This window comes from Rhincodon typus, chromosome 2, assembly GCF_021869965.1.
Source record: "Rhincodon typus isolate 14 chromosome 2, sRhiTyp1.1, whole genome shotgun sequence".
NCBI classification, from domain to species: Eukaryota; Metazoa; Chordata; class Chondrichthyes; order Orectolobiformes; family Rhincodontidae; genus Rhincodon; species Rhincodon typus.
The window spans coordinates 37,698,176-37,718,178 of NC_063333.1; the positions used below are offsets into that span (position 1 = coordinate 37,698,176).

General features: G+C 40.5%; 1 protein-coding gene across 4 annotated transcripts in view; it reads left to right on the forward strand.

Moving 5' to 3' along the window:
• The window catches only part of LOC109935405 (rho GTPase-activating protein 21), a 236,932-nt gene that overhangs the window by 137,819 nt on the left and 79,110 nt on the right, over nt 1–20,003 (forward strand). For 3 of the 4 annotated variants that reach the window (XM_048612239.1, XM_048612246.1, XM_048612252.1), the window contains 2 exons: nt 2,758–2,836; nt 7,821–7,875. In XM_048612239.1, the coding sequence (XP_048468196.1) occupies nt 2,758–2,836; nt 7,821–7,875 (134 nt within the window). Of the gene's footprint in view, nt 1–1,690; nt 1,716–2,757; nt 2,837–7,820; nt 7,876–20,003 lie in introns of those variants that run through there. The other variant, XM_048612258.1, reaches the window with a different exon arrangement.

A 20,003-nucleotide genomic window follows, 5' to 3' on the forward strand; every position in this document is an offset into this window, starting at 1 on the left:
ATGGGGGTCGCTCATTGGAATCTTTAGGCTACCATTTTGCCTTCCCAGTAATTGAGTTCCTTACCAGTTGGCATCCTGTCCTCTGAAAGTTGCCAGCCAGTCAATAGCTACCAGATACACTTGCAGTGACAATATCCTTACCACTGTTCCAGAACCATTACGACTACCCAAACAAAAGGCATAGAGAAGGCAGGATGGTATTGTGGGCAGGACATAATGCGAGAGGGAAGGTAGGAGGGTTGGAAGCAAAGATTTTTGGCAGTGCTGGCAACAAGGGAACCCATGTCAGCCCCTCTGACCTAATCCTAGGGAAATTTTGTTGCTGATGGGACATTGATTTGGGGCCTCCCTCGCAATTAAATGAGCCTCACTGCCGTATTTCCTGCTCTGACAGGCTCCATTAAACCTAGCCCAATAGCCTGGAGTTGTCTTAATTTGCCACAAAAAAAAACTGAACTTGTATTTTTTTCAAAAAAAAATACAGCTTTGAGTTCAAGTTGCAATGAGTGTCAGTTGTGTTTTTGCATTCCTTTAAACGGTTTTAAAATGCCATGGACCTGACCAAAAACTGGCCAAGTTGAAATAATGAGCATGATGAAGTTTTACTTTGCTTCTTTGCAACAATTTGAGGGGGTCTTCAAATTAAACTTGTGCTTCCAGACACACACACATAACTGATGCACACTTCTACACACCCAAGCCGCCATCCGTATACCTTCTACAAACTGGCTGCAGCTAATGTGTTTCAATTGTAGTGGCACAGTGACACAAGATTTTAAACAGCCATTTAATACCTTGTTTATTGCATCTCAGATCTTAAACGCATTTCAGAATCATCCACTACATTTTTCCCAACATAACTCCTGAACATATGCAAACTAACCTGTGGTTTCCACATTCATTTTTCAAGGAATTCATAATGTCAGGAATTTTGAGTTTTTTTGACTTCTAGTAGTTCCTTTGACAGATTTTTAAATGGATTGTCTCCTTTGCAACTTTCCATTTCTTTTTCACACCCCTCCCACTACCTTGCAACACCACTTTCCCCCACCGTTCAGCCTCCTTTTTTTTTTCTGCCTTACCTTATAGGTCCCTAACAGCCTCTTCCATCAGCCCCTGGTACAGCCTTACTTCACATCCTACGCAAACCTGTTCCTCACCATCAACCCTCCACCTATTAGGAGCTTCCTTCTGTTTCCAGGAAGATGGGCTCCTCCCAAATGCAGCAGCCAATCCCAGCGACAGTATACCAGGCTCAGGTGAATGGTTTCCCACCCTTGGCTCTAGCAATTTTTGTCTTCTGGCTCCTTGGCAAAATGCTTCCCAATGATTCACTTACATAGGTACTTTCTTACAAACCAATTTGCTCACTAGTCTAATTGTAGGCTCTTTGTTTCCTGCAATTGCTGCTGGGTAGGTTGGGTGAACAAGGGAGAATTAAGCATTAATTGGATGAATGATTCCTCGGTGAATCTCGGTTCTACTTACGAAGGAGACTTTCCTCTGGTTGCCCCAAGATCGAATTTTCTCAGGTGTTTTGATGGCTTTCAGCAGTGAATCTGCCTGCTGCCATGTATTTTCAGCCGTGGTATGATGGATCATTTGATTGATACGCCCTCATCTCCATCCACATGTTGGACCCATCGCAGTTTCTAAGTGACATCTATGACTGCTGACTATATTTCTTGGAGCTATTGCTCCAGCACATTGACCAGGTGATCGTGGCTTTTTAAGGATTAAATTACCCTACCTGTATTAGACTGCCTCTGCTTCCAAATCTTGAGATTGACATCTCCTACCATGGCTGGTGGTTTGGCCAGTCGCTGAATGATGGAGAACCTCCCATTGACCCTCCAGTATGTAAGCCATCTGGCCTGGCTTTTGGAGTGCTGACCTTTTGTATGCCTGGAGTTGTTAAAACTGCAGTGGTGTGATTGAAGCATGCTGTACTGGGTCCAGACTTGGACTAACTCTGCAGTCCAGTTCCCATCTCCTTCTCAAATCTAGTGCCATGTCCATAAAATCAGGTTAATGATAGTGATTGTTAAAGCAAACCATTCAACTTGGGTAGTGAGTCTGTCAAAGTATTTATTCTCCAATTGAGCAAAAGCTCTAATTTTGTTTGATAATGCTCTTGTCGAGTACTTTGGTGTGTATAACTGTATCAAAAGTGCTACATAAATGCAAGTTGTCACAAAATTTGCAAGTTTTTTCATATCCCTCAGAAGGAAAAGAAAGTTAAAAGGTATAAGAAAAGATTTATGTGGAGAATAAGCACGAACATGGAAAGTTAAATCAAATGGCCTGTTTCCATGCAATAACCCACAATATTTGGTTTTAAAAATGTCAATTGATTATTAACTATTGGAAAGTCTAAATTCTGGTTCGATTTGAAGGAACTTCATTCAAAGAGCATATTATACAAATTACTTTACATTAAGGTGTTTGTGATATAGTGGTAATGTCATTGTACTAGTTATCGTGATCCCCAGTCTAATGTTCTCAGAACATGCCTCTGGGCAGTTAAGGTTCGACAATAAATGCTGGTCTAGCACTGCTGCCAGAAATGCTCACATCCCCTGAAAGAATACAATAAGCTGCCAAGTAAAAATCATTATTCAATCTATTTTTGAATTTTTGGAGCTTATCATCTTTTAGGCAGTTGTTCAGTTTGATTTCAAAAGTTATGATTTGTTCTAGTTTCTGTGTTTTCATAATGACATCAAATATTTGACAGTTTTACTTTCTCTAATCCAGGTGACCGGATTGTCAAAGTAAACGGGGAAAGCATTATTGGAAAGACATATTCCCAAGTTATAGCCTTGATTCAAGACAGGTAGGAATAGTATTTATTTTTCTAATTCAACGTGTTTATCCCCAATGATAAAGAGGAATCTATAATGAGATGTAATGTTCTGCAGCTGTGCTTCCAACATTGGTGCTACTGCTGCCAAAAGAGCATGTATCAGGGTCAGTCGTGTGCACTTTGGTAGCTGCAGCGCACAGGTGCTCCTGGCGTCTTCCTAGTTGGTGACAAGAGTTGATGTTTTTGTCAATACAAGGGGTTCCGCAATAAAGCGATAGTTGCATTCCTGCGCAGCACTGCATTATAGAAAATAGTTTTATAGAAATAACGCGGCCTATGGGAAAAGTGGGTTTAGGAGCAGACCACCAAAAAGTATCACTCAAAATTGCTCCAAAATCACTCGAGCCTAAAACACAGGACAGCATTGCTTGGATAAATGTTTAATTCACATAAAAATAAATTTAACACCTTACCTTGAAAAAATATCAAGATGACTTGATGGGGCAGGAGTTTTTGAGGTTGATCTGTTGTTAATGCAGGGGCTGAGGGTCGTTGTCGTCGTCGTCATCGTCGTCGTCATCACCACCACCTTCAGGTGCAGTTGTGCTTGCAGGGTTAAGGCGAAAAATAGTTAATCCAGAACTGTGGTTCATTGTCTTCTGACTGTTTTCTTGAGGGTTGGCTTAAAAAAGACATCCAGTTTTTGCTGCTTTGCCCTTTTTCTTCTTTCATGAAGAAACAGTTCATAGGGTACCTAATAAGCAAACTGCTACCCTTCTGCGTTTTGCATTGTAATCGTTGTACTCCAAGAGCTGCAACTGCTTCTCAATTTCTGTCCGGATAGAAGACAAAACAGAAATGGAAAGTTTTCGCATCCTGGACTTCTTCATCTTCATCTCCAGCTTCCACTTGCCCCTCAGCGACAAGTTGTTGTAGATAAGCTGTAGAGAGGTAGTCACGGTGGGACTTGAGCAGCTCTTCAACATTCGCACTCTCCACTTCATTATCCAACTTGCTTTGCATGATCAGCGCAATGTTCTTTGATTCTCAGGAGTTCCTCTGATGTATCAAAGGTTTTAAAGTTTTGAAAAAAAAACTCTGGGAGAAGCTTTCGCCAAACTGCATGCAAGCAGTCCTCACTGAAATCACCCCAGGCCTCCACGATAATGTCAATTGCATTCTTGATGTTAAAGCTCTTCCAGAATTGAAGAACGCTGTCCTTATCCCCCTCAGTGGCTGCAATCAGCCTCTTAAATGTGCACCTTAAATAATGAGCTTTAAAAGTGGGCTATTGCACCCTAGTCCATGGGTGGAAGGAGAGAGGTTGTGTTTGGGGCTAGAAATAGCACTTTGTTTCCAGAAAGCTCACCAATGGTGGGAGGAAAGCTTGGTGCATCATCCAGGATGAGAAGAATCTTGAAATCCACTTTTTTTTCCCTGCAGTACTTTCTAAAAGCATCTTCCAAAACATCAGCAATAAGGTCACTGAAGCACGTTATAGCCAACACAACTTCGTGTTTTAGAAATTGGGTTTCCCTATTTGTCAGTCACATTATAGCCAATTTGCGTTGTCGGAACACACGTTATAGCAGAAGCCCCTGTAACTATGTTTAAACAGACCAATTACAGGATTTTAATGTTGTTGTAAAGAGACACCTTTTTCGATTTACAAAAAATACGAGCGTAGATGCTATTTTCTTCCATTGCTGTTTCTTGTGAAATGTGCTGATGAGTGCAAGACAAACAGCATCACCAAAAAGTCCTCCTTCAACATTACTAAGTTCTTTAAACCCAGTAGTCGTTTGGTTGTAACAATGTCTGATTTTATAACTAACTAGATTACTCCTTTTAACTGTGTAGCAGTAACAGAAACTTATTCTATGCTTAGTGCAGCTGAATAATTGGAGGGGGTGAAATTCTATCCTTATAATAAAGACTATTTTCTGTAGGAGTTGAATGAATGCTATTTCTGCTAATGCATGAACTTCACAAAGCCATCATGATGCCTGTAAGTGATATTCTAATGTCTTCAGCAGTCATATTTGGTATGTGAGAACACAAATTGGAGTGTTACTGTTATTTCATAGCAATCTGAAGTATAATCATAGCCATATTTTTATTACTTACTAGAGTAAATGTTGTGACTCTTCAAAGTTTACAAAGTATATTTTGAGTGGGTTAATATTGTACACTGCATTAAGTTCCAGCTCATGTACTGACGTCACACTGGCTTTATGGGTGGGGAATATGCAGGCCACATGGGTTCTTGCAGAATGAAGACCTATTTCCTAGGTCTCATAGAGCATGAAAACAGACCCTTCGGTCCAACCCGTCTACTCCAACCAGACCTTTCTGCCCTAGTCCCATTTTGCTAGCATTTGGCCCGCATCCCTCTAAGCCCTACCTATTCATATACCCATCCAGATGCCTCGAAGGTGTTGTAATTATACCCGCTTCCACCACTTCCTCTGGCAGATCGTTCCACACACGCATCACCCTCTGCAAGGAAAATGTTACCCCTCAGGCCCTTTTTTAAAAATCTTTCTCCTCTCCCCTCAAATCTATGCCCTCTTGTTTTAGACTCTCCCAACTTAAAGAAAAGAGCTTGTCTATTTTCCCTATCCATGCCCTCATGATTTTATAAATCTCTAAAGGTTCAACCCTCAGCCTCCGACATTCCAGGGAAAAAAGGCACCAGCCTATTCAGTCTCTCCCTATAACTCAAACCCTCCAGTCCTGGCAACATTCTTGTAAATCTTTTCTGCACCCTCTCAAGTTTAACAACATCCTGCCTATAGAAGGGTGACCAGAATTGTACGCAGCATTCTTAGAGTGGCCTCACCAATGTCCAGTACAGCTGCAACATGACAACCCGACTCCTACACTCAATGTTCTGATCAATGAAGCCAAGCATGTCTAATCACAGTTGAAGAATAAGGGGTAAGTCATTCAGGACTGAGATAAGGAAGAATTTCTTCACTCAAAATTATGAACTTGTGGAATTCTCTCCCAAGGAAGCTGTTGGGACCAGTTCATTAGATGTATTCAAGAGGGAGCGGGATGTGGCTGTTGTGGCTAAAGGGATCAAAAGATATGGGGAGAGGGTGGGAATGGGATACTGAGATTGCATGATCAGCCATGATCATATTGAATGGTGATGCAGGCTCAAAGAGCCAAATGGCCTACTCCTGCACCAGTTTTCTCTGATTCCTTGTCAAACGCCGCCTTAACCACCCTGTCTACCTTTGACTCCACATTCAAGGAACTATGCTGTCCGTCTTACATAATTTTCTATCATGCAATAAACTGTATCTTCTTTAAGACTAGAGCCTCTTCCCGTTAAGACTCACGTGGTGGCAACAAATTACCCTAACCGTAAGCTGGCAATGATTACATTGTAACCGTTACAGCAGTACACTCAACACAAAATATTTCTTCCCCAAGTATCTTTGCAATCTCATTGCCAAAAGTATTCTAGAGTGAAAGAAGATTTCAAAATATTATGAACATTAAAAATATTGAAAGTATAATTTTTATTAAAGTGGTTGTACCTCAAAGAAAATTTTGAAGTAATATAACCTGACCTGAAAATGGCTTCCATTACACTCCTCTGTGGCACAGGGAAAGACATTTGCTTTGTATCTAACTAGAAATGCTTATTGCTTATTTTTTAAAATCCTAGGTCCTTTTCAACTTCAAAGCAAATTAATATTTTACAGCACCACTGTTCACAACTTGATACATAAGGCTTGGACCACACTTCGTAAACTTAAAAACTAGATAGGGTGGACAGTGGGAGCCTTTTTCCTCGGATGGTGATGGCTAGCACGAGGGGACATAGCTTTAAATTGAGGGGTGATAGATATAGGACAGATGTCAGAGGTAGGTTCTTTACTCAGAGGGTAGTAAGGGCGTGGAATGCCCGGCCTGCAAAAATAGTAGACTCGCCCACTTTAAGGGCATTTAAATGTCATTGGATAAACATATGGATGATAATGGAATAGTTTAGGTTAGATGGGCTTCAGATTGGTTTCACAGGTTGGCACAACATTGAGGGCCGAAGGCCTGTACTGCACTGTAATGTTCTATGTTCTACTGTCATTCTCTCCAAATATAAAGACCTTGAACCCTTTTCTCAACAAATAATTGAACTCCTGCGATCTCTAACAACTAAACCACCGAAATCTACATTCAGACAGCAAAACAAAGCAAAGTATTGCAGATCTGAAATTTAAAAAAACACAGACTCTTCAAGTCTGGTAGCATTTGTGGAGAGAGAAACAAAGTTAATGTTTTGAGTCCAGTGTGACTTTTAGAAATTGAGAGTTTATGCATTTGAAATGAGTTGGTGTATTTGGGGAAGTCTAATGAGGCAGGTAGCTGGATAGATAGATAAGGTAGTGAAGATGGTAATGCTTGCCTTCATTATCTGAAGCTTAAACTATATAAACATTAGATAAACCATAGATAGAGATTTGTTAATTTTAAGAAGGATTTGGTGAGCTGGGTCTGATTGCTTTGATACAGAGGAGGCTGAGGGAAGACCTAAACATATACAACATTGCTGACACGAGATAAGCCCCTCTCCTTTTAGTTGAGCACTGCGTCAGTACTATACTGGAGTATCAGCTGAGATTGTATTCTGTTCTCTGGAATGGTACATGAACCCAGGGTACTTGAACTCAAAGCAGGAGTGATACCTATTGGGATGTGACAGACCCCAATTAGTGCTTTAATGTAGCTTTGTGATGGTGGCCTTTATTGTTTACTTGCTTCCGTGACTGATGGGGGGAAATCGGTTGAGTAGGCATAAATGAATTAAGTGTTTGTGTTCTTTCCTTCAAAGTAGGACACTAGCTTCTGAATAGGCTCTATTTAGTAGCCCAGATGGGGAATGCCAGTTGAGAAGCTGGAAACAGAGACCCAGAATTAAATTTCTACAAGGTCTTCTATTATGCTGCTTAACATTGACAGACAGAAGTAATGAATACATCAGTGTATCCTGTTTTTACAGTGATTCTGTGCTGGAGCTTTGTGTTATGCCAAAAGATGAAGACATCCTGCAACTGGTAAGTTTTACCGTTTAATTGAGAGTTGAAATCACATTGTTTTACAGATGTCAGTATAAACAAGTTGATTTGGATTTTTGTTCTTAGCTGAGCTATTCCCAAGCTCAAGTTTAACATTCAATATTCATCTTTGTCTATTTTATTATCTTTATTTGAACATCCAGAGTTCAGTTTTATACTCCAGTTATAGTAAAATGGAATTGGTGTTTTATTTAGAATGTTGTGCATGAAAAATACTTTCTAGTGCTTCCATTATCTGTGTCCTTGAGCATCACAAATGCCTTGTGAATGTTGGGAGATAGGAGGAATTGGGACTGGAGTAGTTTTTCCACTAGCTTGCTTCTTGGTAAGATTGGTTTATAACAGCTAGTTAGCTGGCTAAGAGTACTCGATGCATCTGTTTTCAGCTCCAGCAGTTGGACATTCAATGATACTTTGAGAACTAGCAACAAATGTTTTCATTGGAGTAAAGTAAGCCATTTATTCTTTACAGTCTGCTCTGCTATTCACTCACCTTCTGGCTTGACCTGTAACCCTAATTGAAAATACCCTCCTTTGCATCTCCCTCATATTTTTGTTAATGAAAACTATTAATCTTGTTGCTTAAATGAACTGGCTAAGCATTAGTTGTTTGCAGAAAAGATTTGCAGATTTCAAAAGCCTTTTGTGTGCAGAAGTGTTTTGTTATTCATCCTTAAAATTTAGATCTGATGTTCTGGTTATGTCCTATCGTCCTTAAACTCACTAGTCAGCAGAATTAGCTTATTTATATCTGCTGTATGTGCTGCCTTTGATATTGTAAAGATTTCGATCAAATTATCTCTAAAACTTCTAAATTCCAGGAAATGTAATAGCTCATTGGGATCTACACATCATTCTGGTAAATCGACTTTGCACTGCATCCAAGGCCAATATATGCTTTGCCTGAGGTGCTCTGTGTAGTCTAACCATGGCTATGCATAGCTGAGGCATGTTTTTTACCACCTCGTATTTTAGTCCACCAATTATAAAGGCCAAAATTCCATAGCCACAGTTTTGCCCACTCACTTGATTTATTAATTACCTCGTTGTAATTTTTTTGTCCATCTACACTGTTTGCAGTGGCACTTATTTTTATTCTTGTCAACTTTTGAGAGATGCTTTTCCATGTCATTTGATCTTCTAATAATTACACTGAATAGTTGAGGCCCAATGCATGTGAGGCATCAAGTCACAGAGAACCTTCCCTTATCCCTATTTCCCAGCTCTTGCCAAGTATCATTGCTTTCTTCTAATCAATAATTTGCCTTCATTTCAGTGAGCTTCAGCTTTAGCGAACAGCCTCTTACAAGGTACTTCACCAAATACCACCCATGGAGATTCTCTGATTCCTCCCTAAGTCACTTCTTTATCAAGCATGACCTACCCTTTACAAACGTACTGGCATTTGCTCATCCACCACAGATTTTCAGTGTTCAGTCAACTTTTCCTTAATTATAGACTTAAGTAATTTTCAAACAGTGTGTCAGACTAACTGGTTTCTAGTTCTTTGGTTACACTGCAACAGCTTTTGCACATTAGAGAGAGATGTGCTGTCTTCCATCCCAAAGAAACAAATTATAAGAAGTTTGTAATCTTCTAGCACTTTTCTTTAAAACCCTAGTTTTGAAAAGCATTTTGTCCTTGGAAGAATCTCTGTTTAATATCATTATTTTCTTTGTTGTTTTACATGTCTGTGATTAAATATTACTGGCCTTGGGTTGATGTAAAGTAATTATTCAACATGTCTGCCGCTTTCTCGATTTTGGTACATGGCATCACTGTTATCACTATTTAAAGAGTCCACTTTGTTCCTAAGTACTTCTGGTCTTTTTAATGTAATTGTGACCAAAAATGTTGATTCTGATATCCCATAGCCTCTTTTGTAGATCTTCTTAGCAGTTTTATCACCCTTTGCTCATCTTTGCATTCTTCCCTTTCACCAGGATCTGTTTTAGTGCTCTTGTTTAGTTTTAAGTTGTCTCGTCTCTTTTGTTATCTATGGTTTTTTTATTAAGATGAGTAGAACTCTTGCCCGTTTGAGATATTGTCCAATTCTGTACAGTTCTTTCTTGAACACCTCCCATTGCACTGCCCAAATGCCAATTGTCTTTTGAAATCCTAACCTGTTACAAATATTTAGGAATTTGTAGTACAGGAGCCAAGACTTTTGAGATTAAAAGTCCTGAACCCAAACAGTAGTTTAAAGTTTCCCATCATGTATCTTCAGCTGGCCAGTTTCTGCCACTGGCTCGGCAAGCGAGTCTACAACCTCAAGCCCATAACTACTTCCTGTCTTAGTGCAATGACTAAATTACTGCAATCTGATCTTTCCATGCCTTTCAATAATTAATGAAAATTATATTCAAAAATATAATTGTTTTGCTCCTTTCAGTTTAAGAATTATTGCCACTTAACTACTTGCGCTTTCAATCTTCATCTGTCTGCAATCTTATCTTGATTTTGAATGGAACTTCCATTTCTTCTCCATTGTGGAAAAAATCCTCTTTTGCTTTAGTTTCTTTTGTTTTTTAAACTCCTGGAAAACATCTCTAGTTCTATGATTCCTTTTTGTATTTATTTTTTCTCTGAAGTCTACCTCTTTGAGTTCCCATTACATTGTTCTTAATATCCCATTATCTTTTGATGCACTTGTTTTGTCTAACTTCATGATTAGGCTTTATTACGATTTCGCCTTTTTATTTGTGGTCATACTGTTAAAAATTATGGTGACAATGCAGTTGTGGTACTTAACTCCCGCATTGGCCAATTTTCCTGTCTTCCTGTCTTCTAAAATTGTAAATGGTTAAACATCATTTTTTTCCTGTTTGACTTAATTTCTACAGTTATTCTGTTAAGCCTTGATTTCCTGCTATGGACCTTTTATCTATTGTTATTTTGCAGTACAGAAAAAATACTAATAAATGTGTTATCCTCAAACTGTTAAACTGTTAACTGTGTATGTGTATCTTAATTCCTAATAACCAAAAAAGTGGCACACCATACAAAGTAATGAATTGTTAAATTATTTCAATGGCAACAAGTACATCTGCTCGCTGCCCAATCAGAGAGCAATGTACAACCCATAAAATATTTAAGTAATTCAGGATTTCCTTTGGAGAAAAGGAAGAAAATAGATGTTGGTGATCTTCTGGTCATCTTCCTAATTTAGTCGGTTTGGTGAAAGAGCAACTTTTTGCTGATGGTTTTGGATTTTTTAATATGAATACTATAGTAGCTGAGATGATTATAAGAAGAGCAGTAACACATGGAGCTTGGAGAGATGGTATAATCTAGGTAAAAGTGAGGCTGTGAAAATTTTGACTACTCACAAGAAAAAAATATTGAGAAATTTGTCATGAATGAGCCGTATTTTCTGGATGAATGCTTTACCATTACAGCAGGTCAAGTAATGTTAGAATAAGACTCAATATTGTAGTAATATCCTTGATACATAGCCCTGAAACTCACTGGCATCCTCCATAGAGAGTATATATATTTATAGCTTGCTGAATCCAGCATCAATATGACAGAATATTCAGTAACTGTATGAATTAACCAGCCTGTGCTGTGATTCCTTTCATTTGGCCATTTACAGGTTACAAAGATCTACAACAGTGGTAAGATTGCAATAGGAACCTTTTTTATTTTGTTAAATTTAGTAAAGCTATTTTTTACGTTGCAAACATGTCTTGTATTGAAGTAATGCCCTCAATATTTCCTTTTGAGCTAGGTACAAAGTGAATGGGTTCTTTTGAATAGTGAGCTAGAATTTTCAAATTCCCTCCTAACCAGAGATGAGGTGACAAAGGAATTGTGCACTGTTAATGTTGTATAGTTATTTTAAAAAAAGGGAGGAAAGGATAGTCCAGAAAGTTGTAGATTAGTCAGTCTAACCTTGGTGGTGAAGTTATTACAGAGTTTTGCAGAACAGGATATATCTGCATTTGGAGAGGCAATGATTAATTGGTCATAGTCAGCATGAATTTATATCAAAGTTTTGTTTGACAAATTTCAATTTTTTTTTTTGAGGAAGTAAGTGTTGATCAGGGTAATGCATTTGTGGTCTACGTGGATTTTAGCAAGGTTTTTGAGAGCTCCATGACAGACTGGTCAAGAAAGCAAGAACCTATAGGATCCAAGGCAGAGTGGTATATTGAAGCAGGGTCTAGGCCCGGAACGTCAGCCTTCCTGCTCTCTGATGCTGCTTGGCCTGCTGTGTTCATCCAGCTCTACACCTTGTTATCGCGGATGATATGAACAGACTGGTCAGATGGGTGGAGCAGTGGCAAATGGAATTCCATCTGGAAAACGTTGATTCCAGAGATGAGCGGTTTGTTTTATGAAGAGAAATTAAGCAGTTTAGGCCTACACTCACTAGAATTAAGAAGGATGAGATCAGATCTACTTGAGGTATACAGGCTGTTAAAGGGGATTGACAATGGAGACACTGGGCAGACATTTCCCCTTGTGGAGCCATCTAGAACACAGTTTTGGGATAAGGGGTAGCAGATTTAAGAGAAATGAGGAAACATTACTTGTCTCAAGAGTCATGAATCTGTGAAATTCACGACCCTAGAGTATAGTAGATGCTGGGACATTGAGTAAGTTTGAGGAGGAGATAAATTTTTAATTAGTAATGGGTTGAAAGATTATTGAGAGTGGGCAAAAAAGTGGAGTTGAAGCTGAGATAAGATCAGCCAAGATTGTATCAAATAGCGGGCTGAATCGCCTATTCCTGCGCCTGGTTTTTGTGTCCTTCTGTAAAAGGGCGAGGTAATGCACTTGGGCTAACAAGGCAAGGGATCATTCTTTGAATGGTAGGACCGTGGAAAGTTTTGATGACTTGAAGGACCTTCGTGTGAGTATCCATCAATCCCTGAAGGTAGCAGGGCTGGGAGACAAAGTGGTTAAAATGACTAATTGGGTAATTGCCTTTATTAGTTGAGGCATAGAGTACAAGAGCAGGGAGGTTATGCTGGAATGGTATATAATGCTGGTTAGGCCATAACTGGAATATTGCATATTGTTCTAGTCACCAAATTCCAAGAGGGATGTGATTGCACTAGATTGGAGGCAGAGCATATTTTCCAGGTTGGAAGGGTCTGAGCGATGAATAATCAGATAGCTTGGGGTTGTTCCCCTTGGAGCAGCAAAATTTGAGGATCGGGTAGCAGCCTGTAAAATTGAGTGGCATAGATGGGACGGATAAATAGGCATTTTTTCCATAAGTCTGGGGGTCATTAATCAGATTGCATAGACTTCAGATAAAAGGTAGAAAGCTACTCAACTTCTTAGCCTTTCTGCCCTTTGGTCTGCAGGAAAGATGTTGTCAAACTTGAAAGGGTTCAAAAAAGATTTACTAGGAAGCTGCCAGGATTGGAGGGTTTAAGCTGTAGGGAGAGGCTGAATAGGCTGGAGCAATTTTCACTGGACTGTCCAAATTACATAAGAACTAGGAGCAGGAGTAAGCCATCTGGCCCCTCGAGGCTGCCCGGCCATTCAATAAGATCATGGCTGATCTTTTTGAGACTCAGCTCCACTTACCCGCCCACACACCATATCCCTTAATTCCTTTACCGTTCAAAAATTTATCTAGCCTTGTCTTAAAAACGTTCAGCGAGGTAGCTTCAACCGCTTCACTGGGCAGGGAATTCCACAGATTCACAACCCTTTGGGTGAAGTTGTTCCTCCTGACCTCAGTCCTACATCTGCTTCCCTTTATTTTGAGGCGATGCCCCCTAGTCCTAGTTTCACCTGCCAGTGGAAACAATCTCCCTGCCTCCACCTTATCTATTCCCTTCATAATCTTACATGTTTCTATAAGATCTCCCCTCATTCTTCTGAATTCCAATGAGTATAATCCCAGTCTATTCAGTCTCTCCTCATAATCCAACCCTCTCAACTCTGGAATCAACTGAGTGGATCTCTTCTGCACCCCCTCCAGTGCTAGTATATCTCTTCTCAAGTAAGGAGACCAAAACTGCACACAGTACTCCAGGTGTGACCTCACCAGGACCCTATACAGCTGCAGCATAGCCTCCCTGGTTTTAAACTCCATCCCTCTATCAATGACAGACAAAATTCCATTTGCCTTTTTAATTACCTGCTGCGCGTGCAATCCTACTTTTAGTGATTCGTGCACAAGGCCACCCAAGTCCCTCTGCACAACAGCGTGCTGCAATTTTTTACCATTTAAAACGTAGTACATTTTGCTGTTATTCCTACCAAAGTGGATGACCTCACACTTACCAACATTGTACTCCATCTGCCAGACCTTTGCCCACTCACTTGTCTATCTATATCCCTCTGCAGACTGTGTCTTCTGCACACTTTGCTCTACCACTCACCTTAGTGTCATCTGCAAATTTTGACACACCACACTTAGTCCCCAACTCCAAATCGTCTATGTAAATTGTAAACAATTGCGGTCCCAACACTGATCCCTGAGGCACACCATTAGGCACATTTATCTAGCCTTGTCTTAAAAACATTCAGCGAGGTAGCTTCAACCGCTTCATTGGGCAGGGAATTCCACAGATTCACACCCCTTTGGGTGAAGAAGTTCCTCCTGACCTCAGTCCGACATCTGCTTCCCTTTATTTTGAGGCTATGCCCCCTACTCCTTGTTTCACCTGCTAGTGGAAACAATCTCCCTGCCTCCTCCTTATCTATTCCCTTCAGAAAAACACTCATTTACCCCTACTCTTTGCTTTCTGCTAGTCAACCAATCCTGTATCCATGCCAATACATTACCTGTAATACCGTGCAACTTTATCTTATGTAGCAGCCTTTGGTGTGGCACCTTGTCAAGTGTCTTCTGGAAATCCAGATACACCACATCCACAGGTTCCGCATTGTCCACCATGCAAGTAATGTCCCCAAAGAATTCCACCAAATTAGTTAAATATGACCTACCCTTCATGAACCCATGACAACAAGGTGCAGGGCTGGATGAACACAGCAGGCCAAGCAGCATCATAGGAGCAGAAAGGCTGACGTTTCGGGCCTAGACCCTTCATCAGAAAAGAACCCATGAACTTCATGAACCCATGCTGGGTGTTCCCAATGGGATAATTTATATCCAGAGGTCTTGCTGTTTCTTAATGATAGATTCAAGCATTTTCCCCACTACCGAAGTTAAGCTAACTGGCCTATAGTTACCTGCTTTTTGTCTACTTTTTTAAACAATGGCGTCACGTTGGCTGTTTTCCAATCTGCGGGAACCACCCCAAAGTCCAGTGAATTTTGGTAAATAATTACTAGTGCATGTGCTATTTCCCCCATCACCTCTTTTAGTACGCTGGGATGCATTTCATCAGGGCCAGGAGACTTGTCTACCTTTAGCCCCATTAGCTTGCCCAGCACTGCCTCCTTAGTGATAATATTTTCTAGGTCCTCACCTGCTATAAGCTTCTTGCCATCAGTTTTCGGCATTATATTTGGGTCTTCCACTGTGAAGACCGACAAAATAACTGTTTAATGCCTCAGCTATTTCCTCATTCCCAGTTATTAAATTGGCCTTCTCATCCTCTAAGGGACCACTGTTTACCTTCGCCACTCTTTTGCGATTTACATATTTATAGAAACTTTTTTGCTGCATGTTTTTATATTCTGAGCTAGTTTACTCTCATAATCTATCTTTCTTTTCTTTAACTTTTTTTGTGGCTTTCTGTTGGCCTTTAAAGATTTCCCAGTCTACTCGTTTCCCACTACTCTTTGCTTTTTTGTATGTATTTTTTGTTTTTTCAATCTGATACTTTCCTTTATTTCCTTAGACATCTATGGCTGACTATCTCTTTTCCTACAGTTCTTCCTTATCACTGGAATATACTTCTGCTGAGCACTGTGAAAAATCGTTTTGAAAGTCCTCCACTGTTCCTCAATTGACGCACCGTAAAGTTTTTGCTCCCATTGTACCTTATCTAACTCCTCCCTCATCCCATCATAGTCTCCTTTGTTTAAGCACAGGACATTGGTACTGGATTTAGCCTTCTCACGCTCCATCTGTATTTTAAAATCGACCATACTGTGATCGCTCCTTCCGAGAGGATCCCTAACTGTGAGATCATTAATTATTCCTGTCTCATTACACAGGACTAGATCTAGGATAGCTTGCTCCCTCGTAGGTTCCATTACATGAACCCTTTCTCAAGACTGCCATGACCGACCTGGTTTGACCAATTGATATGTAGATTAAAATCCCCCATGACAATTGCTGTACCATTTTTACATGCATTGGCTATTTCTATGTTTATTGCCCGCCCCACCACAATGTCGTTATTTGGTGGCCTATAGACCACACCTACCAGTGACTTCTTCTCCCTGCTATTCCTAATTTCCACCCAAATGGATTCAACGTTTTGTTCAGTAGAACCTATATCATCTCTCACTACTGCCCTGATATCATCCTTAAAAATCAGACCAACACCACCTCCCTTACCTTCCTGTCTGTCCTTCCGAACAGTTTGATACCCCTGGATATTTAATTCCCAGTCATGACCATCATGCAACCATGTCTCTGTAATGGCCACTAAATCATACCCATTTGCCATGATTTGCGCCGTCAACTCATCCACCTTGCTTTGAATGCTCTGAGCATTCAGATAAAGTGCCCTTATGCCAGTTTTTGCACCTTCTTTGAGTCCTATCACCTCCATTACTAACAGCTCTTGAGTTCTCCTTCCCTTTAACTTTTTTCCTAATTTTCAATGGAGTTGAAGCTTCCTTGTCACCTGCTAACCTGCTGCTTTGCCTTCCATTAATTGTTATACTCCCTGTATGCTCACTCCTCCCTTCCCCCTACTTACTAGTTTAAAGTCCTGTTGACCACCCTATTTACCCTTTTCGCCAGAACACTGGACCCAGCCCTGTTCAGGTGGAGTCCGTCCCAGCGGTATAGACCCCTCCTGTCCCAGAACTGATGCCAGTGCCCCATGAAAAGGAAACCCTCTTTTCCACAGCACTGTTTAGCCACATGTTTACTTCCCTGATCCTCGCCTCCCTATGCCAATTTGCACGTGGCTCGGGCAGCAATCCAGAGATTATGACCCTTGAATGGCTTCCTGAACCATGGTGCCATGGTCAGTTGACTCATCCTTCCTACTGCCCTGTTCCTCATCCACGCAGGGAGCAAGTGCTTCATACCTGTGGGACAATGTCAAGGGCTGCAGCTCCTGTGTTCCTGTCTGCAGGGTCCCTCTACCTGCCTCACTCGCAGTCACACACTGCTGTTCCTGGCCGCTGATCAAATTAATATTAGTTAATCTACTAGGTGTGACTGCCTCCTGGAACACAGCATCCAGGTATTTCTCCCCCTCGCGGATGTGCCGCAGTGTTTCGAGTTCAGATTCCAGCTCATCAATTTTGAGCCGGAGCTCCTCAAGCAGCCAACACTTGCTGCAGATGTGGTCACTGCCGTTCTCATTGAGAGATGACCTTACAGAAGTTTATGAAATCATAAGGGACATGGATAGGGTGAACTGTCAAGGCTTTTTCCCAGGAGAGGGGAGTCCAAAACTAGAGGGCATAGGTTTTAGGTGAGAAGGGAAAGATTTAAAAGGCGTGTAAGAGGCATTTTTTTCAGGCAGGGGGTGGTGCGTGTATGGAATGAACTGCCAGAGGAAGTGATGAAGGTTGGTATAATTGCAACTTTTGAAAGGCATCTAGGTGGGTATATGAATATGTAGGATTTAGAGGGATATGGGCCAAATGCTGGCAAATGAGTTGGACCAAAGGGTCAGTTTCCGTGCTGAACATTTCTATGACTCTAACTCTTTCTTTAAAACAATGCCCCATTGGTTATTTACCCAGAGGGGGTTGGGAGTCTGAGACTCGCTGCCTGAAGTGTGGTTGAGTCAGAAACTCCCATAATTAAGTAATATTTAGATACTCATTTGTATTGCCATATCCTTTGAGGCTCTAGCCTAAGAGCTAGAAAACGGAATTAATGCAGTTAATCCTTGTTCACTGGAACAGGCACAGTGGGCTGAATGGCCCTGTCATGTGCTATAATCATTTAAGTCTGAGTCGAAACCAGAAGGATGTTGGTTTTACAATTTTTTTTCCAACAATTCTGACACAACAGCCGTCCGGGTTGAGAGATTGGGCATTGTGGGGTCAGGGAGCTCACGGTTAAAGATATCGGACTGATAGAATATGAATGAAATGGGATGGGGTATCATTTGGGATATCCACATTGGGGTATGGGATTAGGAGTCAATTCTGATACTTTGCAGGGTGTGGGATGGTTGATGGTGGGGTTTGACTAGATTGAGCTGAGTATGCTAGGCCTATGGGAAATACTTCTTATCCTTCTGGCCCACAACAGTGCAGTTTAGGCATTTGCCTTATGATTTTGGCCTGTCTTGCCTCTTTTTGCCCTGCTGCAATTGCTGAGATGGAGGTTTGTATTTTCAAACAAACTTACGATGCAAATGCAGCTTCCTTTTTGAACAGATGTTGGTGATTATATCTGGAGAGTGTTGATTGCTGAACACTGAGCAGCCTGTATTGAAACTGGAATTAGTCATGTTAGGGTAAGATTTGAGAATTTTAAAACTCTTGTGTTGCAACTTGCCCCAACCACTGTTCCTTACATAAGGTAATCGATAAAAGAAGGAATAGGCTTTTTGGTTCCTTCCAGTTGTCGTCTAAACTTCACCTCCTTGCCCACATCCATAACCTTAGACCCCCATGCGATAATCAAACTTTAATATATTCCATGATCCAGCATCTACTGCTGTTGGAAAAATGACCCTCAGAGTTGAAATTCCCCTTTGTCTGTGTCTTTTTATTATGGATCAGTACCTCGTCGTTTTAGGATCCCGATGAGGAGAGACATTGTCTCAGAATTTACCCTTTCAAGCTCCCTCAGAAACTTAAATGTTTCAATAAGGTTGAATCCTTAAATTCTAATCAGTGAAGACTCAATCTTTTTTTTCATGAAATAACTCCTTCAATCTAGGAATCATTTTCTGAATTGTCTTCAATGCAGAATTGAATCTCAAGTAAGAAGACTGAAACACTGCAGTTCTCCAAATGCAATCTCATGAATGCTCTGCACAGAATTAACAAGAATTTCTTAAAGTTTACTCTCCATCACTTCTTTGCAGTAAATGACGGTGTTTCATTTGCTTTCCAAATAACTTAGGTGATCAGCATGCTGATCATTTGTGATTCATGAGGAGATCCAAATCCTCCTTCACTTAAATCTGCTATTAATTTTTCCTACCAAAGTCACATTTCCCCATATTATAATGCCATCTACCAAATTGTTGCCAAGTTATTTAAACTATATCTATCCCTTTGCAAACTCTTGTTTTCCTGAAACTTGGCTTTTCTACCTATTAGATTGTCAGCAAATTTGGTAACAATACAATGTGCTCTTTTAAAAAGGCATTAATATAGATTGCAAATAGTTGAGGACCTAGCATCAGTCCCTCTGGCTAGCAGAAATTATCCATTTATCTCAACTTTTGTTTCCTGTTGGTTTGTCATTCCTCTAGTTATGCTCACATTATCTACCACACCGTGGGCTCTTGTCTTGTTTAGTATCTTATTGAGCGCAGTTTGGAAATTCAAGCAGAACTACTGTTTCTCTGTTATCCTCCCTGCTTACTACATCCTCAAAACACGCGTAAGTATGTGAAACGGAATCTTTCTTTCATAAATGTTGATGCTGCTTGATTTTCTCATAATTTTTGTAAATTCCTCCTCTTCTTCCTTCAGCATGAAAAGCCGGCCATCTGGCTGTAGCTTCCTGACTTCTGCCCTGTCTCCTTTCTCAAATAGGAGTCATACAATCATAGAGACATATAGCATAGAAATGGACCCTTCGGTCCAACTTGTCCGTGCCAACCGGATATTCTTAATAAATCTAGTCCCACTTGCCAGCATTTCGCCCATATCCCTCTAAACCCTTCCTATTCATAAATTATGAAACACATCTGTAATTATCTGGCACTTATTATTTAGCCACATTACCTGTTAGCCTCATTACCCAATGACAGCATTGTAGCAAGCTCTAACTTCATGCCTCTTAAATGTTGTAATTATACCAGCCTTCACCACTTCCTCTGGCAGCACATTCCATACGTGCATCACCCTCT